We start from the raw sequence: 19,702 nt of genomic DNA, 5'->3' as shown, positions 1-19,702 counted from the left end.
CTAATGCCGAGGAAGCTGAAGTTGACTAGTTCTATAAATACCTACAAGACCTCCTAGAACTAACACTAAAAAAAGATGTCCTTTTCATATCATAGGGAATTGGAATGCAAAAATAGGAAGTCAAGAGATACCAGGCCTTGGAGTACAAAATGCAGCAGGGCAAAAGCTAACAGAGTTTTGTCAAGAGAACACATTGGTTGTAGCAAAAACCCTTTCCCAGCAACACAGGAGATCCTTTTAGAGATGACTTCACCATCACCAAATAGTCAGTACTGAAATCAGATTGATTATGTTCTTTGTAGCCAAAGATGAAAAAGTTTTATACAGTCAGCTAAAACAAGACATGGAGCTGACTGTGGCTCAGCTCATCAGCTCCTTACTGCAAAATTCAGGCTTAAATTGAAGAAAGTGGTGAAAGCTACTAGGCCACTCAGCCTAAAACAAATCCTTTATGATTATACAGTAGCTGTTCAGTTGCTAAGTGATGTCTGACTTTTTGCAACCCCATGAACTGCGGCACACAAGGCTTCTCTGTCCTTCACTGTCTCCCTGAGTTTGCTCAAACTCATATCCATTGAGTTGGTGATGCCAACCAACCATTTCATCTTCTGTCACTCCCTTCTCCTCTTGCACTCAGTCTTTCCCAGAATCAGAATCTTTTCCAATGAGTCATCTCTTCGCATCAGGTGTCCATAGTATTAGAGCTTCAGCTTCAGCATCAGTCTTTCCTGTAAATATTCAGGGTTGATTTTCTTTGGGATTGACTGGTTTGGTCACCTTGCTGTCCAAGGGACTGTCGAGAGTATTCTCCAGCACCACAATTCAAAGGCATCAGTTCCTTGGCACTCAACCTTCCTTACAGTCCAGCTCTCAAATCTGTACATGACTACTGGAAAAACCATAGCTTTGACTACACAGGTCTTTGTTGGCAGAGTGATGTCTCTGCTTTTTAATACACTATCTAAGTTTGTCAAGAGAAGTTGCTCAGTCGTGTGCGACTATTTGCAATCCCATGGACTGTAGTTTACCAGGCTCCTCTGTCCATGGAATTTTCCAGGCAAAAGTAGTGGAGTGGCTTGCCATTTCCTTCTCCAGGGAAACTTCCCGACCCAGAGATTGAACCTGGGTCTCCCACATGGCAGGCAGACGCTTTACCCACTGAGCTACCAGGGAAGCCACCAGGTTTGTCATAGCTTTTCTTCCAAGGAACAAGCGTCTTTTAATTTTGTGGCTGCAGTCACTGTTGGCAGTCATTTTGGAGCCCAAGAAAATGAAAGCTGTTACTGTTTTCTCTTTTCCCCAATATGTTTGCCATGAAGTGATGGGACTAGATGACATGACCTAGTTTTTTGAATGTTGAGTTTTAAGCCAGCTTTTGCACACTCATCTTTTACCTTCATCAAGAGGCTCTTTAGTTCCTCCTCACTTTCTACCATTAATGTGGTATCATCTCTGTATCTGAGGTTGTTGATCTTTCTCCCAGCAATCTTGATTCCAGTTTGTGCTTCATTCAGTCCTGCATTTGCATGATGTATCTACATAGAAGTTAAGTAAGCAGGGTGACAATATACAGTCTTGATGTACTCCTCTCGATTTTGAATGAATTCATTGTTCCATGTCCAGTTCTAACTGTTGCTTTTTGACCTGCATACAGGTTTCTCAGGAGGCAGGTAAGGTGGTTTGGTATTCCCATCTCTTTCAGAATTTTCCACAGTTTGTTGCAATCCACAGAGTCAAAGACTGTAGCATAGTCAGTGAGGCGAAAGTAGATTTTGTTTGGAATTTCCTTGCTTTTTCTGTGATCCAGTGGTATTGGGAGTTTGATCTGCTTACCCTGCCTTTTCTAAATCCAACTCGTACATCTGGAAGTTCTTGGTTCATGTATTGTTGAAGCCTAGCTTGAAGGATTTTGAGCATTACCTTCTAGCATGTGGAATGAGCACAGTTGTGCGGTAGTTTGAACAATCTTTGGCATTGTCCTTCTTTGGGATTTGAATGAAAGCTGACCTTTTCTAGTCCTGTGGCCACTGTGGAGTTTTCCAAATTTTTTGATATATTGAGTGCAGCACATTAACAGCATCATCTTTTGGGATTAGAAATAGCTCAGCTGGAATTCCATCATCTCCATGAGCTTTGTTCTTTGTGAGGCTTCCTAAGGCCCACTTGACTTCACATTCCAGGATGTCTGGCTCTAGGTGAGTGATCACACCATTGTGGTTATCTGGTTCGTTAAGATCTTTTTTGTACAGTTTCTTCTGTGTATTCTTGCCACCTTTTCTTAATGTCTTTTGCCTTTCTCAGGTCCTTGCCGTATTTCTGTCCTTTATCGTGCTGATCTTTGCATGAACTGTTTCCTGAGTATCTCCAGTTTTCTTGAAGAGATCTCTAGTCTTTCCCATTCTATTGTTTCCCTCTATTTCTTTGCTTTGTTCACGGAAGTCTTTTTTTATCTCTTTTTGCTATTCTCTGGAACTCTGCATTCAATTGAGTATATCTTTCCCTTTCTCCTTTGCCTTTCACTTTTCTTCTTTTCTCAACTATTTGTAAGGCCTCCTTAGAAAACCACTTGACCTTCTTGCATTTCTTTTTCTTGGGATGGTTTTAGTCACCACCTCCTGTACAGTGGTACAAACCTCCATCCATAATTCTTCAGCACTCTGTCTACCACGTCTAGTCCCTTGAATCTATTTGTTACCTCCACCGAATAATCATAAGGGATTTGATTTAGGCCATACCTGAATGGCCTAGTGGTATTCCCTACTTCTTCAATTTGAGCCTAAATTTTGCAATAGGGAGCTGATAATCTGAGCCACAATCAACTCCAGGTCTTATTTTTGCTGACTGTATAGAGCTTCTCCATCTTTGGCTGCAAAAAATATAATCAGTCTGATTTTGGTATTGATCATCTGGTGATGTCCATGTGTAGAATCGTCTCTTGTGTTATTGGAAGAGGGTGTTTGCTATGACCGGTGCGTTCTGTTGGCAAAACTGTTAGCCTTTGACCTGCTTCATTTTGTAACTCCAAGGCCAAATATGCCTGTTATTCCAGGTGTCTCTTGACTTCCTACTTTTGTATTCCAGTCCTCCATGATGAAAAGGATATCTTTTTTTTTTGGTGCTAGATCTAGGAGGTCTTGTAGGTCTCAGAGAATTGTTCAACTTCAGCTTCTTTGGCATTACTGGTTAGGGGATAGACTTGGATTACTGTGATGTTGAATGGTTTCCATTGGAAATGAACTGAGATCATTCTGTTGTTTTTGAGATTGCATCCAGGAACTGGATTTTGGACTCTCTTTGTTGATTATAAGAGTTAGTTCATTTCTTCTAAGTGATTCTTATGCACAGTAATAGATATAATAGTTATCTGAATTAAATTTGCTCATTCCTGTCCATTTTAGTTCACTGATTCATAAAATATTGATGTTCACTCTTGCCGTATTCTGTTTGACCACTTCCAATTTACCTTGATTCATGGACCTAACATTCTAGGTTCTTTACATCAAACTTTTACTTTCACCACCAAACACATCCACAGCTGGGCATTGTCATCGCTTTGGCTCAGCCTCTTAATTGTTTTTGGAGCTGTTTTCTTGCTCTTCCCCAGCAGGTTCGTCCAGTAGCATATTGGACACCTACCAACCTGGGGAGTTCATCTTTCAGTGTCGTATCTTTTTGCCTTTTCATGCTCTTCATAGGGTTTTAAGGCAAGAATACTGAAGTGGTTGCCATTTCCTTCTCCAGTGGACCACGTTTTATCAGGCCCTGACTAGCAGGGACATGCCTTTTAGCTACTCCACGTAGCTAGATGGCATGCCTGGCACACTGGTTGTCCCACTGCCTTATTGAGTGTGTAAACCTTCACTGGCCATTCAGTGTTGGTCAGTGTGCCACCTAGGGGCCGAGGCAGAGGCCCTGCTGGAGTCGCTGGGAAGGGATCCTGAGAAGGCTGGAGCCAATATTGGAGGACGCCCAGGAGCAGAGGGCTCCCCAGCCCCACAACTGCTGCTGGCCACCTTGGGCCATTCTGCTCCCCAGCAGCAGAGGGCACCTCACCTCTTCACTGCCGCTCGCTGCTTTAGGACCAATCTGCTGCCCAGGAGCAGATGGCACCACAGATTATACAGTGGAGGTGATGAATAGATTCAACGGATTAGGTCTAGTAGACAGAGTGCCTGAGAACTATGGACAGAGGTTTGTAGCATTATACAGGAGGTGATGACTAAAACTGTCCCCAAGAAAAAGAAGAGGTGGCAAGAATACACAGAGAAACTGTACAAGAAAGGTCTTAATGACTAGGATAACCATGATGGTGTGGTTGGTCAGATAGAGCCAGACCTGGAGTATGACATCAAGAGGGCCTTAGGAAGCATAATTACAAACAAAGCTAGTGGAGATAATGGAATTCCAGATGAGCTATTTCTAATCCAAAAAGATTCTGTTAAATTGCTGCACTCAACATACCAGCAAATTTGGAAAACTCAGCAGTGGCCACAGAAATGGAAAAGGACAGTTTTCATTCCAATCCCAAAGAAGGGCAATGCCAAAGAATGTTCTATTGTAGAGTTGCGCTCACTTCGCATGCTAGTAAGGTTATGCTCAAAATCCTTCAAGCTAGGCTTCAACAATACATGAACTGAGAACTTCCAGATGTATAGGCTGGATTTAGAAAAGGCAGAGGAATCAGAGATCAAATTACCAACATTCGCTGGATCATAGAGAAAGCAAGGGAATTGCAGAGAAACATCTGCTTCATTGACTCCCCTAAAGTTTTTGACTCTGTGTATCACAACAAACTGTAGAAAATTCTGAAAGAGATGGAATCCCAGATCACCTTACCTGCCTCCTTTGAAACTTGATGCAGGTCAAGAAGCAACAGTTAGAACCCTACATGGAACAACTGACTGGTTCCAAATTGGGAAAGATATACAACAAAGCTGTAATTATTACCCTGCTTATTTAACTTCTATGCAGAGTATATCACACAACATGCTGGGCTGGATGAACCACAAGGTGGAATCACTATTGCTGGGAGAAATATCAGCAACCTCGCATATGCAGATGGTACTACTCTAATGGCAGAAAGTGAAGAGAAACTAAAGTGCCTCCTGATGAGGGCAAAAGAGGAGAGTGAAAAAACTGGTTTAAAACTCAACATTCAGAAAAATAAGATGATACCATCTGGTCCCAGCACTTCATGGCAAATAGATGGGGTGAAAAGTACAAATAGTGACAGATTTTACTTTCTTAGGCTCCAAAATCACTGTGGATGGTGACTACAGCCATGGAATTAAAAGGCACTTGATTGTTGGAAGGAAAGCTATGACAAATGTAGACAGTGTTTTAAAAAGCAGGGACATCACTTTGCCAACACAAGTCCCTCTAGTCAAAGCTGTGGTTTTTCCAGTAGTCGCGTACGGAACACCATAAAGAAGGCTGAGTGCCGAAGAATTGACACTTTTGAATTGTGGTGCTGGAGAAGACTCTTGAGAGTCCCTTGGACTGCAAGGAGATCAAATCAGTCAATCCTAAAGGAAATCAACCCTGAATTCTCATTGGAAGGTCTGATGCTGAAGCTCCAGTATTTTGGCCACCTGCTTCAAAGAGCTGACATTGGAAAAGACCCTGACTATAGGAAAGATTGAAGGCAAAAGGAGAAGAGGACGGCAGAGAATGAAATGGTTAAATGGCATCACCAGCTCAATGGACGTGAATTTATGCAAACTGGAAGACAGTGAAGGACAGGGAAGCCTGGTGTGCTGCAGTCCATGGGATCAAAGAGTGTCAGACACAACTTAGCAACTGAACAGCAACAGTCCTTAATATGATAAAGAATATGTACAAAAATCTAACTTAGTGGTGAAAGACTGCATGTTTTCTTTATAGATTGTGATCAAAAGAAGCACGCCACCTCTCATTACTGCTCTTTGGCACAGCGCTGAAAGTTCTAGCTAGGACAGCAAGGTAGGAAAGTAAAAGGCATATAGATGAGAAAAAAAAAAAAATCTAAATGATGTAACTGTCTAACTGGAAAACCCCAGGGAATATAGAAAACTCCTGGAATTAGAAATCGGATCAGCAGGGTCACAGGATATATGGTCCTGTTTATTAGCAGTGAACACATAGCAACCAAAATTAAAATGCAGTGCCATGTTCAGTTACTCAAAAACATGAAAAGCTTGGGTGTAAACCTCACAAAACATGTATAGGACTTGTATGCTCAAAACTATGAAACACTGATGAAAGAAAGCAAAGATCTAGAGAAATGAAGAGACAGCATGTTCATGCAAGAGTCTACAGATGTAATTTATCCTCAAAGTGCAAATTGAACATAATTGCTAAATAAGATTAAGTTAAAATTTGATATGGAAAGGCAAAGGAAGTAGAATAGCTGAAAATAACTTTTAAAAGAAGAAAAATGTGGGAGCAGTCACTACCCAATTTGAAGACATTGTATAATTACAGTAGTTGATACTGTGTGGTATTGGTGCGATGTTGGTGAAGGGATAAATTCATAAGTTGATGGAACAGAATTGGGAACCCAGAAATAGCCCCACACAAGTATGGCCAGCTGATATTTGACGAACACACAAAAGCAACTTAACAGAGAAAAGATAGTCTTCTCAGGAAATGATGCTAGAGCAGCTAGATATCCACAACCAAAAACATGAACCTTGGCTTAAACCTTGCATTTGATACTAAAATTAACTCTAAATGGATTCTGGATTTAAATGTAAAACTTTCAGATGCTAACACACAAGAAGTCTTTGGGACCTAAGGCTTGGTAATGGAAAAAACCAATAAACGGACTTCATTAATATGAAAAATGTTTCCCGTCACAAAAGATCCTGTTAAGAGGATGAAACACAAGCTATAGGAGAGAAAAATGCCAGCCTCGTACTTCACAAAATATTCATGTCTAGAATACATGAAGAACTTTCAAAGTTCAATAGTAAAATCTACACAGTCCATTTTTAGAAAGTGAACTAAAAGAAATGAGCAAACACTTCACCCAAGAGGGACTATAGATGGTAAACAGAATATGCAAAATGTTCAACATCACTTGCCACTAGGGAAATGGCAAAGACCATGATGAGATACACTGCACTCTTACTGGTTTGGTCTAGTTGCTAAGTTGTGTCCGACTCTTTGGGACCCCATGGACTGTAGACTGCCAGGCTCCTCTGTCCATGGGATTCTCCAGGTGAGAATACTGGAGTGGGTTGCCATGCCCTCCTCAAGGGAATCTTCCCGATCCAGGGATCGAACCCAGCTTGCCTGCGTTGCAGGCAGATTCTTTACTAACTGAACTACATGGGAAAAACTCTTACTAGCATTTTTAAAACAAAAGCTAGTGGCAATATCAAATTCTGGGAAGGATGCAGAGAAAGTGGATCTTTTATACATTGCTAATAGGAACATAAAATGGTTTAGTCGTTCTGGAACATACTTTGGCAGTTCCTTGTAAAACTAAACATGTACTTACCATACCACCCAACAGTTGCACTCCTGGGCGTTATTTCAGAGAAATGAAAATGTAGGTCCACATTAAAACCTGTACATGATTGTTCAGAGCATCTTTATTTGTAATAGCCCCAAATAGGAGTAACTGAAATGTCCCTCAATAGACAGATGATTAGAAAACTAGTTAAGAGGACTTCCCTGGTGGTCCGTTAGTTAAGAATCTGCCTTGCAATGCAGGGGAGGTCAACAGAGCAGCTAAGCCCTGCATACGCCAACTAGAAGAGTCTGTGTGCCGCCTGAAGCAAAAGATCCCACGTGACATGACGATCCCATGTCCCACGGCTGAGACTCGATGCAACCAAGTAAATAATCCATGTTGTAGAGTAGTACTCAGTGGTAACAAGAAATGAACTGGTGGTACATGCACCAACTTGGATGGATTTTAAAGTGTTACATTGAGTGAAAAAAGCCAGTCTCAAAAGTCACATATGGTGTAAGTCTTTATATAACGTTCTCAAAATCACAGATTAATGGTTGCCAAGGGTAGGGATAGTAGATGGAAGTACAGTAAAGTGTGATTATGAAAGGATAACATGAAGGAAATCTTTGTAGTGATAATTCTGTATCTTGATTGAAGTGGTGTTTTCATGAAATCTATACTTGTGAATTAAAAGACGCTTATTCCTTGGAGGAAAAGCTGTGACAAACCTAGACAGTGGATTAAAAAGCAGAGACATTACTTAGCTGACAAAGGTCCGTATAGTCAAAGCTATGGTTTTTCTACTAGTCGTGTATGGATATGAGAGTTGGACCATAAAGACGGCTGAGTGCCAAAGAATTGATGCTTTCAAACTGTGGTGTTGGAGAAGACTCTTGACAGTCCCTTGGACTGCAAGGAGATCAAACCTAAAGGAAGTCAGTCTCAAATATTCATTGGAAGGACTGATGCTGAAGCTGAAGCTCCAATACTTTGGCCACCTGATGTGAAGAGCTGACCCAATAGGGGGAAAAACCCTGATGCTGGGAAAGGTTAAAGGCAGGAGGAGAAGGTGATGACAGGGGATGAGATGGTTAAATGACGTCACTGACTCAATGGACATGAGTTTGAGCAAACTCTGGGAGATAGTGAAGGACAGGGAAGCCTGGCGTGCTGCAGTCTATGGGATTGCAAAGAGTCAGACATAACTGAGTGACTGAACAGCAATACTTGTGATAAAATGGCATAGAACTATATGCACTCACTGTATAAATGTAAATGTCCTGGTTTTGATTTTGTACTGCAGTTATTAATATGTATTATGTAATAATTGGAGAAAACTGGGTAAAGAGTACACAGAACTTGTATGTACTATCTTTACAACTTCCTCTGCAATTTCAAAATAAAGTTATCTTTGCAATTTCAAAATAAAAACTTCAGACCACAGTCTACGTGCAACATAAGTTCAAACAAGTGATAGTAAAATGTTGCCCATTTGGAAATCTTAAAAAGACGCTCACATTAATATTTAACACTGCTTGTACATCTAGGGAAAAAGGACAGTTGATAACTGTATTTTGTGTTTAACACAATTACCATGGTACAAAAGTCAGTTCAGTCACTTAGTTGTGTCCGACTCCTTGCAACCTCATGGACTTCAGGACGCCAGGCCTCCCTGTCCATCGCCAACTCCCGGGGTTTACTCAAACTCATGTCCATTGAGTCGGTCATGCCATCCAACCATCTCATCTTCTGTCGTCCCCTTCTCCTCCCGCCTTCAATCTTTCCCAGCATCAGAGTCTTTTCCAAGGAGTCAGCTCTTCACATCAGGTAGCCAAAGTAGTGGAGCTTCAGCTTCAGCATCAGTCCTTCCAATGAATATTCAGGACTGATCTCCTTTAGGATGGACTGGTTTGATCTCCTTGCAGTCCAAGGGACTCTCAAGAATCTTCTCCAGCGCCACACTTCAAAAGCATCAATACTTCAGCACTCAGCTTTCTTTATAGTCCAGCTCTCACAAAAGTAGCTCTAATAAATTGTTCTTTTTTTTTTTTAAGGCTCCTCTGTCCAGCATCAGCTATTTTTATTCTTTACTAACAAGCCCACAAATATTCCAGGCTTATCCAAAGGAGCCTAAGGAAGTACAGAACTCACGACTGAACATTATACTACTTGGGTCGAGCTTTTCCCCTTGTTGTTTCCCTTGTATTCCTTATGTTTCATCTCCTCATCAGGAATTTTGTATTCTAATTGTTTAAGCATGGAATATGTACACATTTGTATATAAATTATAGGAGAAGTTATGTGGCCGTGGTAACACGTATACATGGTAGGTGCCGGTTTGTAAAGCCTCATAACTACATAGATTGAACTTTTAAATGGCATCATTTTGGATAACACCAATCTAATTTTAGTTTAAAGTTTAGATTGGGTATCCCCAGGCTGTCTGTCCAGAAAGCTTTCACTGGTAATTTAAAGTAACAGTGTTTTTACTGTTTGGAAAGCACTTATGACACCCTGTTGTTAGAACTTTACATTCATTATTAAATTGAATTTCTTCACAGACCTCTGAAATTGCACTAGTCTCTCTCTCTCTCTTTCTTTCATAGTTGCAGAAACCAGGCTGAGAGGGGTTAGGTAACTTGAGCAAGGTCACCAGTTGTATGGCTGCAATTTGAGCCTGGGAACTGACTCCAGTGCCCAAGTTACTAACAACTGTGTTCCACTGTGGGTCTGAGGGCTCACATGTTTACTTGATTCACACTTCTCCCTCCACTGGCAACCAAATTGCTCAAGAATCCAGTTCCCTTTCTTACCTCGTACAGGCCTCTTTCAGTACCAGATTTCACTAGAAACTATAGCTTTATATCTGAGAATGGTGGTACTAGTCAGCATTCTCTGGTTCTTTATATTTAGATCTACATCTAATAATGACAGAAAACAGACATAAAATTACATAGGGTATATACATTGTTCCAGCCAGCTAGAAAAATTTTTGTTGTTAAACTGATCTTGTTTTAAATGCCTTCAAAAATCAGTCTGTTTTATCTGGAAACAATAGTCGCAAAGAAAAAGCCAAGGTTTGTTTTAGAGTAAATCCTTTGACTTAACTCCTTTCTGAATTATGTCATAGTAGTAATAAATGACAGCTTGTAGCAAGCAAAGATGTTTATTCTTTATAGGCGTAAATAAATCCAGTCTTGGTCATTATCAACTGTGCAGCTGGGCAAACTCCTAAAGATTGCATTGCAAGATACACTATTGAAAATGTTACAAATACCTGCCTTTTACGCTTAAATGCAGAGTTTTCAGTTCCTCTGAAAACAATTAAACAGCTTATATCTTTTATTTTAAAAACATGGTATTTTTTTCAAAGATATTAGCAGGCTTTTGACTTTTGTAAGGTTTGGTATTTGTATTTTGTATGTAACATAATATGTGCTGTAAAGTGGTTTTATAAATTGATCTAATTTCTTATCTTCTCTTTACAGGAATATATTAAAGGAATCTGTGAACCTGAACTAGAAGAAAGAGAATGTTATCCCAAGGCCATGCACTGCATTTTTGTTGGGGCACAGAGCCTGTTTCTGAAGAGCTTGATTCAGGACACCTGTGCCGATCTCTGCATTCTCGACATCGGTCTCCTTGGCATCAGGGGAAGTGCCGAAGCTGTGGTCATGGCTCGGAGTCACATTCAGCAGTTTGTAAAGCTCTTTGAGAATAATGAGAACCTACCCAACAGCCAGAAAGAATCAGAGGTAAAAAGGGAATTTAAACAATTCGTTGAAGCCCGTGCAGACAGTTACACAATGGATTTGTTAATTTTACCCACTTCCTTGAAAAAAGAACTCTTGGCACTCACCCAAGGTGAGGAGAATCTATTTGAAACAGGAGATGATGATGTTGTTGAAATTAGAGATTCTGCACAAGCAGAGTTTACACAGAATGCTGCCACAGGGCTGACTATTTCCAGAGATGAAATTGTTTTGCAGGAAGATGCAAGAAATAAAGCGGGGACTCCCGTTTCTGAGCTCACAAAACAAATGGACACAGTCTTTTCTAGTTCACAAGATGTACTTTTTGTTCCAATAAATGGTGTAACCCCAGATGAAGAGGCACTTTCCAAAGACAGAGTTTGTCACAAGAGGAGGTTTTCTGATTCTGAAGAAAGGCATACCAAGAAACAGTTTTCTTTGGAAAATGTTGAAGAGGGAGAGCTTCTACATGATGGTAAGACATTAGCTGGAAGTGTAATCATTGACGTCTCTGATTCTTCTACTGAGGCCGAAAATTTAAGTCCAGACGTAAAAGACACTACTGAGGAAATGGAGTACAACATTCTCGTGAACTTTTTTAAAACCATGGGCTATTCCCAAGAAATTGTTGAAAAGGTCATTAGGGAGTATGGGCCATCTACTGAACCGTTATTACTCTTGGAGGAAATTGAAAAAGAAAATAAAAGATTCCAAGGAGACAGAGAACTTTCACCTGGTACTGTGTATCCAGAGACCAGCAGAACCAAAAATAAAGGTGTCTGTAGCAGCATAAATGAGCTTACAGCAGATTCCACTCCAAAGAAAACACAAACTCACACACAGCAAAATATGGTGGAAAATTTTTCTCAGTTACCATTCAGAGTTGAATCAAAACCATGTACCTCAAATTGCAAAATTAATACTTACAGAACAGTGCCAGTAGAACAGAAACAAGAAATCTGGAGTTCAAATCAGAACTACATTTGTAACATAGACCTTGAGACCGATGGCCCTGTACCCACTGTTGTCCCTTCAAGTCCCAAAGAAGTTGTCAGTTTTGTTTCAAGAGGAGCTTCAAGTCACCAGCCCAGAATTCCGGTTTTTCCTGAAAATGGTTTGCAGCAGCAAGCAGAACCTTTGCTTCCAAATAGTATGAAGTCTGCCTGTGAAAACCGCTCGAGGTGTTGTAGCTCACCTCAGTCTAAGCCCGGCTGTCCACCCCTTTCTCCACCGATGCCACTCTCCCAGCTGTTACCTTCAGTTACTGATGCTAGGTTGGCGGGACCTTCTGAGCATATTGATTGCTCAGTTACGGGGGTTCAAAGATTTCGAGATACTCTGAAAGTGCCCTACAAGCTGGAATTAAAAAATGAACCAGGGAGGACGGATTTGAAGCACATTGTTATAGATGGAAGCAATGTTGCGATTACGTAAGTCCACTCTCTTCAAATTATAGCTTTCAATAGGGCTCTTAGCCGTGTCTCAGAATTGCAGTGTTTATAGGAACTATCCTGTGTGTAGTTGACCCCATTCTCTGGCATTGTAGACTCTTTCTTCACTCTGCTGAGCCTATATTTCTGAGGACAGGGAATGATAGAAAATTTGGCTTTTCACATTGCATTTCCCAGTGATAAGCAGTATAGAGACTTAAATCCTCAGGTTCTTAATGCTGTCTTAACACCACTGGGTTCTGAATACAAGGATGAAGCTTAAAACAAAAATGAGATTTCTTTTTCTTTTTCTGTACAACATGCCAGGTCTTTACCCTAGAATGTGCAGTGATAATAGGCATGATGTACTTCTGTTATACTTTTGTTGATAAGAGTGACAGCAGTTTCCTTTCAAAGGAATTCTTCAGTTTGTGTTTCTTTATGGGCCTCTGCTCTTACTGAAAGTTTGTATAGTTAAAGAAGTTAAATGATCATTTCTATTTAGCCTGTCTTAGAACTCTAAGGGGCAGTTTGATATAAGGAGAATGTAGGGGTCAGAGTCAGAGTTTCCGCCCACTGGGAACCAGCTGTTTGACCTCAGATGGGTTTCAGCCTGCTTGGTTTCACTTGATACAAGTTTTTGCCCTGAGATAAAGGACATCTTTATCATGCTGTTTCAACAACTGCTAGGTAAAAATCTCTCTCTGGTTTTCAAAACCAGTCACTCTACTGATTTTGAAGATGTCTTTAGTTCAGTTCAGTTCAGTCGCTCAGTCGTGTCTGACTCTTTGTGACCCCACGAACCACAGCACGCCAGGCCTCCCTGTCCATCACCAACTCCTGGAGCTTACTCAAGCTCATGTCTATTGAGTTGGTGATGCCATTCAACCATCTCATACTCTGTCGTTCCCTTCTCCCCCACCTTCAATCTCTCCCAGCATCAGGGTCTTTTCAAATGAGTCAGCTCTTCACATCAGGTGGTCAAAGTATTGGAGTTTCAGCTTCAACATCAGTCCTTCGAATGAACACTCAGGACTGATCTCCTTTAGGATGGACTGGTTGGATCTTTTTGTAGTCCAAGGGATTAGCATTTTAAGTAGCTGCAATTCAAGAAAAGGGGCACCTGGACATGGAATGAAGGAGAAGTTGAAATACAGTTGGCCCTCTAATGATGTGGGGTTGGGAGCCGTTGACCCCCTGCATGGTCAGAATTAACTTTATTGTCAGCCCTCCATAAAGCTGTTCTGTATCTTTTAGTACTGTAGTATTTACTCTTGAAAAAAGGTCCATGTTTAAGTGGACCCTGTGTTCAAACTTGTGTTGTTTAAGGGTCATATGTACTTTCCTGAATTGCTGGATGCTTGTATGACCTCTTTCCTAGGAGTTCTAAAACATCAATTAATCCCCTGATTTTTCAGGAATACTTGATAAAATTGAAAAATGAATTGAAAACTATTATTAAATTATGCATTTATTACATACTTGTTATTTTTTGTTACAATTTTCAGAGAAATTCACAAGAAGATGATATGATGAATTCCACACATGTTGGAATTCACATTCATTTGAGATTCGCGTGTGCCGTCTCCTAGCTTCAGTGATTATCAGCTCAGGCCTGTCTCGTTCTGTCCTTTCACTTTGTTTCATCTGTGCCCCACCTGCTGCCTTTCACCCATTTTGAAGGAATTTTCAGATATCTCATTTCCATCTATAAATATTTTAATATTTTAGTATCTTTTTTTTAAATATAAAGATTCTCTTGATTTTTATTTTTTGAATGGTGCTGTTCTTTGCTTTCAAAAATAAGAAAAGAAAATGCCAGCACTTCACATGTAAAAGTGAATATAGGCAGTAAAAATATGTAATCTGGTTGTCTTCATTTCCAAATAATGCTGTTTATTGCCATCTCACTTTGTCTTTTGGCAGTTCTTTTGGGGGGAACCCAGCAAATGGCCCACAACTGTATGGCATTATCTAAGTAAAAATGTAAAGTACAATTTCAATTACTCACAGCCCAAGCCCTACAGCAGTTCCTCATTGTTACAATTTCTTGAGCCTAATGATGATATAAAATTTAGGTCACGATTATGAGTAATATTAATCCTTTTTCATTTTTCTGTATGTGGAGAGATTTCCCAAATTGGTGTTCAAAGACTAAGAAATGCAAATTAAGATAGAATGAACAATGATAATGATACTTTTAAAAAGCCTTTTTGTAGTAACTAGTGTACTTCTCAGAGGAGTTACTGTTGAAATTTATAGTCACACTGGCTGTACAGAACAGGATGTTTTTGCATATCTGGTCCCTCCTACTTTGCCCATAATGCCCCCAAGCCATTGTGACACCCCAAAACACTGTTACATAATTCCTAACCTCGTTCAGTACAGTGCCATTTCTTTTGAAAACCACTGGATTAGTGCACTAAGGGAAACTACAGGCTGATTGAGAGGATTTTAATTTACTTTGAATTCATAGATGTCTCAATTAAAAGCAACTCTTTTACAAAGGATATATTATCCTAGGCAGACAGACTTATACTTAATTTGATGGAGATTGATCTCAAAATGTCAGTAATTAAAATTAACTCTTATTCTGGGAAGAAACTGTTTAATGGGTACAGGGGTTTTTTTTTGGAGTGATGGAAATGTTTTGGAACAAGATACAAATGGTCACACAACATTGTGAATATACTAAATTCACTTTAAAATGATTATTTTACATTGTGTGAATTTCACCTCAATTTTTTTGAGTCAGAAAAAAAATTATCATTCTAAATCAGCTGCTTCAGTTTAAATGGGAATTACAGACTATAAATTCCATAAAAGTGATTCATGTGTATTCGGCTCACTGAACTATCCCCAAGGTCCATGGTGCCTGGCACATAGTAACCACTCGGTGACAATGTGTTGAATGAATGAATGAATTAAAGACTTAATGAAGATTAGGATTATTTAAATGACTTTTCACCACCTATTTATAGCTTGGTCTTCCAGTTGCTGTAGTAAATCAATTTGGATTACATTTCAACAAATATTTGGAATCTTAAAACTGAAACACTTGTTATATATCAGGTACTGACTTTATCTTTGAAAACATAACCTTTACACCAGTTTTGTGAGGTAAAAATTATCTGTAATATACATAACATGAAATGGCTTGAAAGTCTTGTCCAAGATTATGCAGCTACAAAATTTTGACCCATGATACAGTTCTCGAGCCATCGTACACCCCACCTCTTCCCACAGAAGTTGAGATTAAATTTTTAGACCTTAGAGCCATTGGATACATTACTCCTGAGTTGCTTAAGCACTGCTGAGTAAACCTCACTAGCTTGACCCAGCTAGTTGGGGAAGTAGTTAAAAAGCAAACTTGAGTATTTGAGCAATAGGTTTGAACCCTTTCTTAAAGCCACTCAAGCCCACTCATCCCTGGGTTTCTGCAAAGCCTCATTTATTTGCCAGGCCAGTGTGATGTCTGCAGTTTCTAACACACCGTGAGAAATTCCGAAATACCCCATTTAATGCTGCTGATTATGCATATCTCTACTTGGTTTTTCCCCTTTGTCACCGTGAATGAGTCAAACGATGAGTAAATGGAAATTGTATGTGGTGTATGGCTAGACATCACCGCAGTGGCCAGATAACATTTGGTCTCTGTCAGTCTGAAACTTCAGCAAAGAGCACCTGACTTATCTGAATAGATCATTTTCCATGTAGATGAGGTTTGTCCGTTCACTTGCCTATATATTGTAACCATTTTTTCATGGTAGTCATATATCAGGGTTCCATGGCTCTTGTTATTAAATGGAGGCTACAGGAAAGAATTCCTCTTTCCTGGGTAACTCAGAAAGGGTTTTTCTCTGTTTCCACACACTGCCCTGCCTGGCTCTGTGATGGCCCTGCATTTTAATCTGTTTTATCAGGTATTTATCACCCATCTCCTCTCTGCTTTGAATCCTTTTCTTTCTAGTTGAGTGTCTGCTACAATACAGAAGAGGAAGACAACACAATGGTGTAACTTGTCTCCAAGTATATGGAAACAGAAGTTTAAATCTCCCTTGAGAGCCTGCACATCTGGCTTCTCAGGCTTAATATCTGTTAATTCTCTATTTGCATCTGGGAGCCCCAGAGCTTTGGCCTTCACCAGGGTAGAGAGGTATTATTATATGTGTACCCTTTGTCTCTGAGTCAAAAAAGACATTTGGTCTGTGTTTACCTGTCAGCAAGTTGCTTTTCTGTGATTACAGAGAGGCTAGGAGACAGCACATTTTTTGCTTGATTATGATATGAAAATAAAAGTGGGACCTTATTATTTTAAATTCAATAATTTGGCTCTACTTGATTTTATTTCTGTTGTTTTGTCTTCTGAATTAGTCCATATGTTCTTTACCAGAAGTTTGAACTGCTATTTATTCCTGAATCAGCTCTAGAAATTTTTCAGGGTATTAAAAATGTTTTGCTCTAATCACTGAGGATAACTAACCCTTTGAATTTTTTTTTTTTTTTCATTTATTTTTTAATCTGTGCTGATAGGCTTTGCTGCGCAGGCTTTTCTCTAGCTGTGGACAGCAGGGGCTGCTCTCTAGTTGCAGTGTGCAGGCTTCTCGTCGTGGTAGCTTTTCTTGTTGCGTAGAGCACAGGCTCTCGAGCACACAGGCTTCAACAGTTTTGGCACATGGGCTCAGTAGTTGCGGCTTCCAGGCTCTAGAGCACAGGGTCAAGAGCCTAGTTGCCCCTAGGCTTGTGGGATCTTCCCAGACCAGTGATCAAACCCGTGTCTTCTGCTTCGTCAGGTGGATTCTTTACCACTTAGCCACCAGGGAAGCCCCTGGAATTTTGTTTTCGTGCTAATGTTTCTAGAAATTCCACTTTCCCCCTCTAAGCTTGGGAGGCGTTCCAGGGCAGTAGAATTTTATCTACTGTCATTTCCCTCCTTTTCTTGAAAAGCTTTAGTCGCTTGATCGTGTCTAACTCGTCGTGACCCTGTGGATTGTAGCCCACCAGACTCCTCTGTCCATGAAATTCTCCATGCAAGAATACTGGAGTGATAGCTATCCCTTCTCCAGGGATCTTCCTGTCCCAGGGATTAAACCCAGGTCTCTTGCATTGCAGGTAGATTCTTTACCATCTGAACCACCAGGACCCAAAGGAATGGACTGAGACTTTATTTCCACTTAGTTTCTGCTGTTGCTGTCAACAGAAACATTTAAGGAAAAGAGGAAAAAGAGTTCATATACATTTGTGTCTGATGAATTAGCTAAGAAGGCACTTAATAAGCTTTTTTAGTGCATGTCTCTCAAGACTAAGACCCTCTGTACAAAAACTACCTGCCTCAAGCCGATTTTCCAGTAACAAGTGTCATATTGCTACATTCCTGCCATATTTAAATGCTTTTAGATAAACAAGCCACTGCTAAGTTATTTCATCAAGAATGGGTTTGTTTACTTGTGTACATTTCCTGGAGTGGAGCTGATGCCTGTGGAGTCTGATTTATGATTGACTGAGAAGAGTGGGTTTTAGCCTCTAAAAGGAGGCATTTCTGAGCCACTCTTCTGGATGTTAGATGCTTGTTACAGGTCCAGCCCATTCTTGCTCCATGAAAACGTAGATTTAGCTGGGGACCATACCACTGGGGCTAGTTGAAAGGGTTAAAACCTCTGCTTTTCCTTAACTGCTGGAGAATAATTTTAAAATATTTTTCTTCATTTGTTTTGAAATTGGTTTTGGGGTGGGGAAACAGTTTTTAATCCTCTGTACCATGAGTTACAAAGTAAGGGCCCGATCTGGCCACCATGTTCTGGTAAACATGGAACGTAGCTCCAGCCCCTCTCTTAGAGTTGGCAGTTCTGTGGTGCGGCATGTCTGGCGCTCACTCATGTTCAGTACTGTCCCTTATTTAATTACTTTCCCCTTGCTGTCTGCTTCCGTCACGAGAATCACGTGCCATGGCCCCCAGGTAGTTCCATGTGAGCCTTGCCATCAGCTCGTTTCCTGGAAGCTGTAAACTGAGTTGGCTTCCCAGTTGTCCAGAGAGGGGATGCAGCCCTCCTGGATGGAGGCAGATGTATTTGAAACCCCTGGAAGCTGTGGTGGTGAGAACATGTCATGGGATCGTTCTGATCATAGCTGCTTCTGCTGCGGCCACAAATTCCTTCTAACATTCATCAAAGATTCTTGGAGGCCAGTGGACTAGGACTCTCTAGAATGGGCTCTTCATCTAAAACCAAACATAAAAGGTGTAGTAAACAAGTATAGCCCCGAAGCTCAAACTGCCCTCTACCACAGAAGCACACTCAAATCAACTAAATAAAATAAAACCGAAATCACAAAGCTATTGAGTCACATCTCCTGTCGTGGTTTCTCTTGGCTTTGCAAAGCAGCAAACTATTAAAGGAAATATTGTCCTAATTGTTTTTGTTGTTTGTAGATTTTACTTTTTCACTTTATCCTGGTAAAACTTAACATGCTTTAAACATGCTTTCAACTGAAATAAATTTTACTTATTTTCATATAGCCATGGTCTGAAAAAGTTCTTTTCTTGTCGTGGAATTGCAATTGCGGTTGAATATTTTTGGAAGCTCGGCAACAGAAACATCACTGTATTTGTTCCACAGTGGAGAACAAGGCGGGATCCTAATGTCACAGGTGAGGCAAACTGATTTTTCCAGGTTACTAATAATTAGGTAATCAGTTGGCTCTTAATTGCAACACACACTACTTAGAATAGTGCCATGTGCCATAGGCAGCAGCTTTAAAAACAAAACTAAATTTGTTGCATCCAGTTTAAAAAAAAAATCAGTTGAAGAGAGTTTTATAGCATAAGACATACTTGGGGGAGGGATGGAAAGTTTAATAGATGTTTATATAAAAAGTTATGTTAGTCTTCATTATATATCACAAAAATTTTCTTTGACTTTCTAAAAAGTTGATTAAATATGTCTTTCTACGAGGCTAGGTTTCTTCCTCTTTAAATAGTATTTTTGAAAATGATCATTTGATAAATTTGGAACCCTCCCATAGGATGTCTTTTTAACAGTTTGTTTAATAGCTTAATATAAGTCATTTATGTTCACTGTGTG

General features: G+C 40.1%; 1 protein-coding gene across 2 annotated transcripts in view; it reads left to right on the top strand.

The window, feature by feature from the left end:
- Positions 1-19,702, top strand: part of N4BP1 (NEDD4 binding protein 1) — a 57,863-nt gene that overhangs the window by 25,329 nt on the left and 12,832 nt on the right. For both annotated transcript variants that reach the window (XM_070770523.1, XM_070770524.1), the window contains 2 exons: positions 10,930-12,623; positions 19,138-19,268. In XM_070770523.1, the coding sequence (XP_070626624.1) occupies positions 10,930-12,623; positions 19,138-19,268 (1,825 nt within the window). The remainder of the gene's footprint in view (positions 1-10,929; positions 12,624-19,137; positions 19,269-19,702) is intronic.

The sequence above is a fragment of the Bos indicus genome, chromosome 18, assembly GCF_029378745.1.
Source record: "Bos indicus isolate NIAB-ARS_2022 breed Sahiwal x Tharparkar chromosome 18, NIAB-ARS_B.indTharparkar_mat_pri_1.0, whole genome shotgun sequence".
NCBI lineage: Eukaryota > Metazoa > Chordata > Mammalia > Artiodactyla > Bovidae > Bos > Bos indicus.
This window is presented reverse-complemented; position numbering and strand designations above follow the sequence as displayed.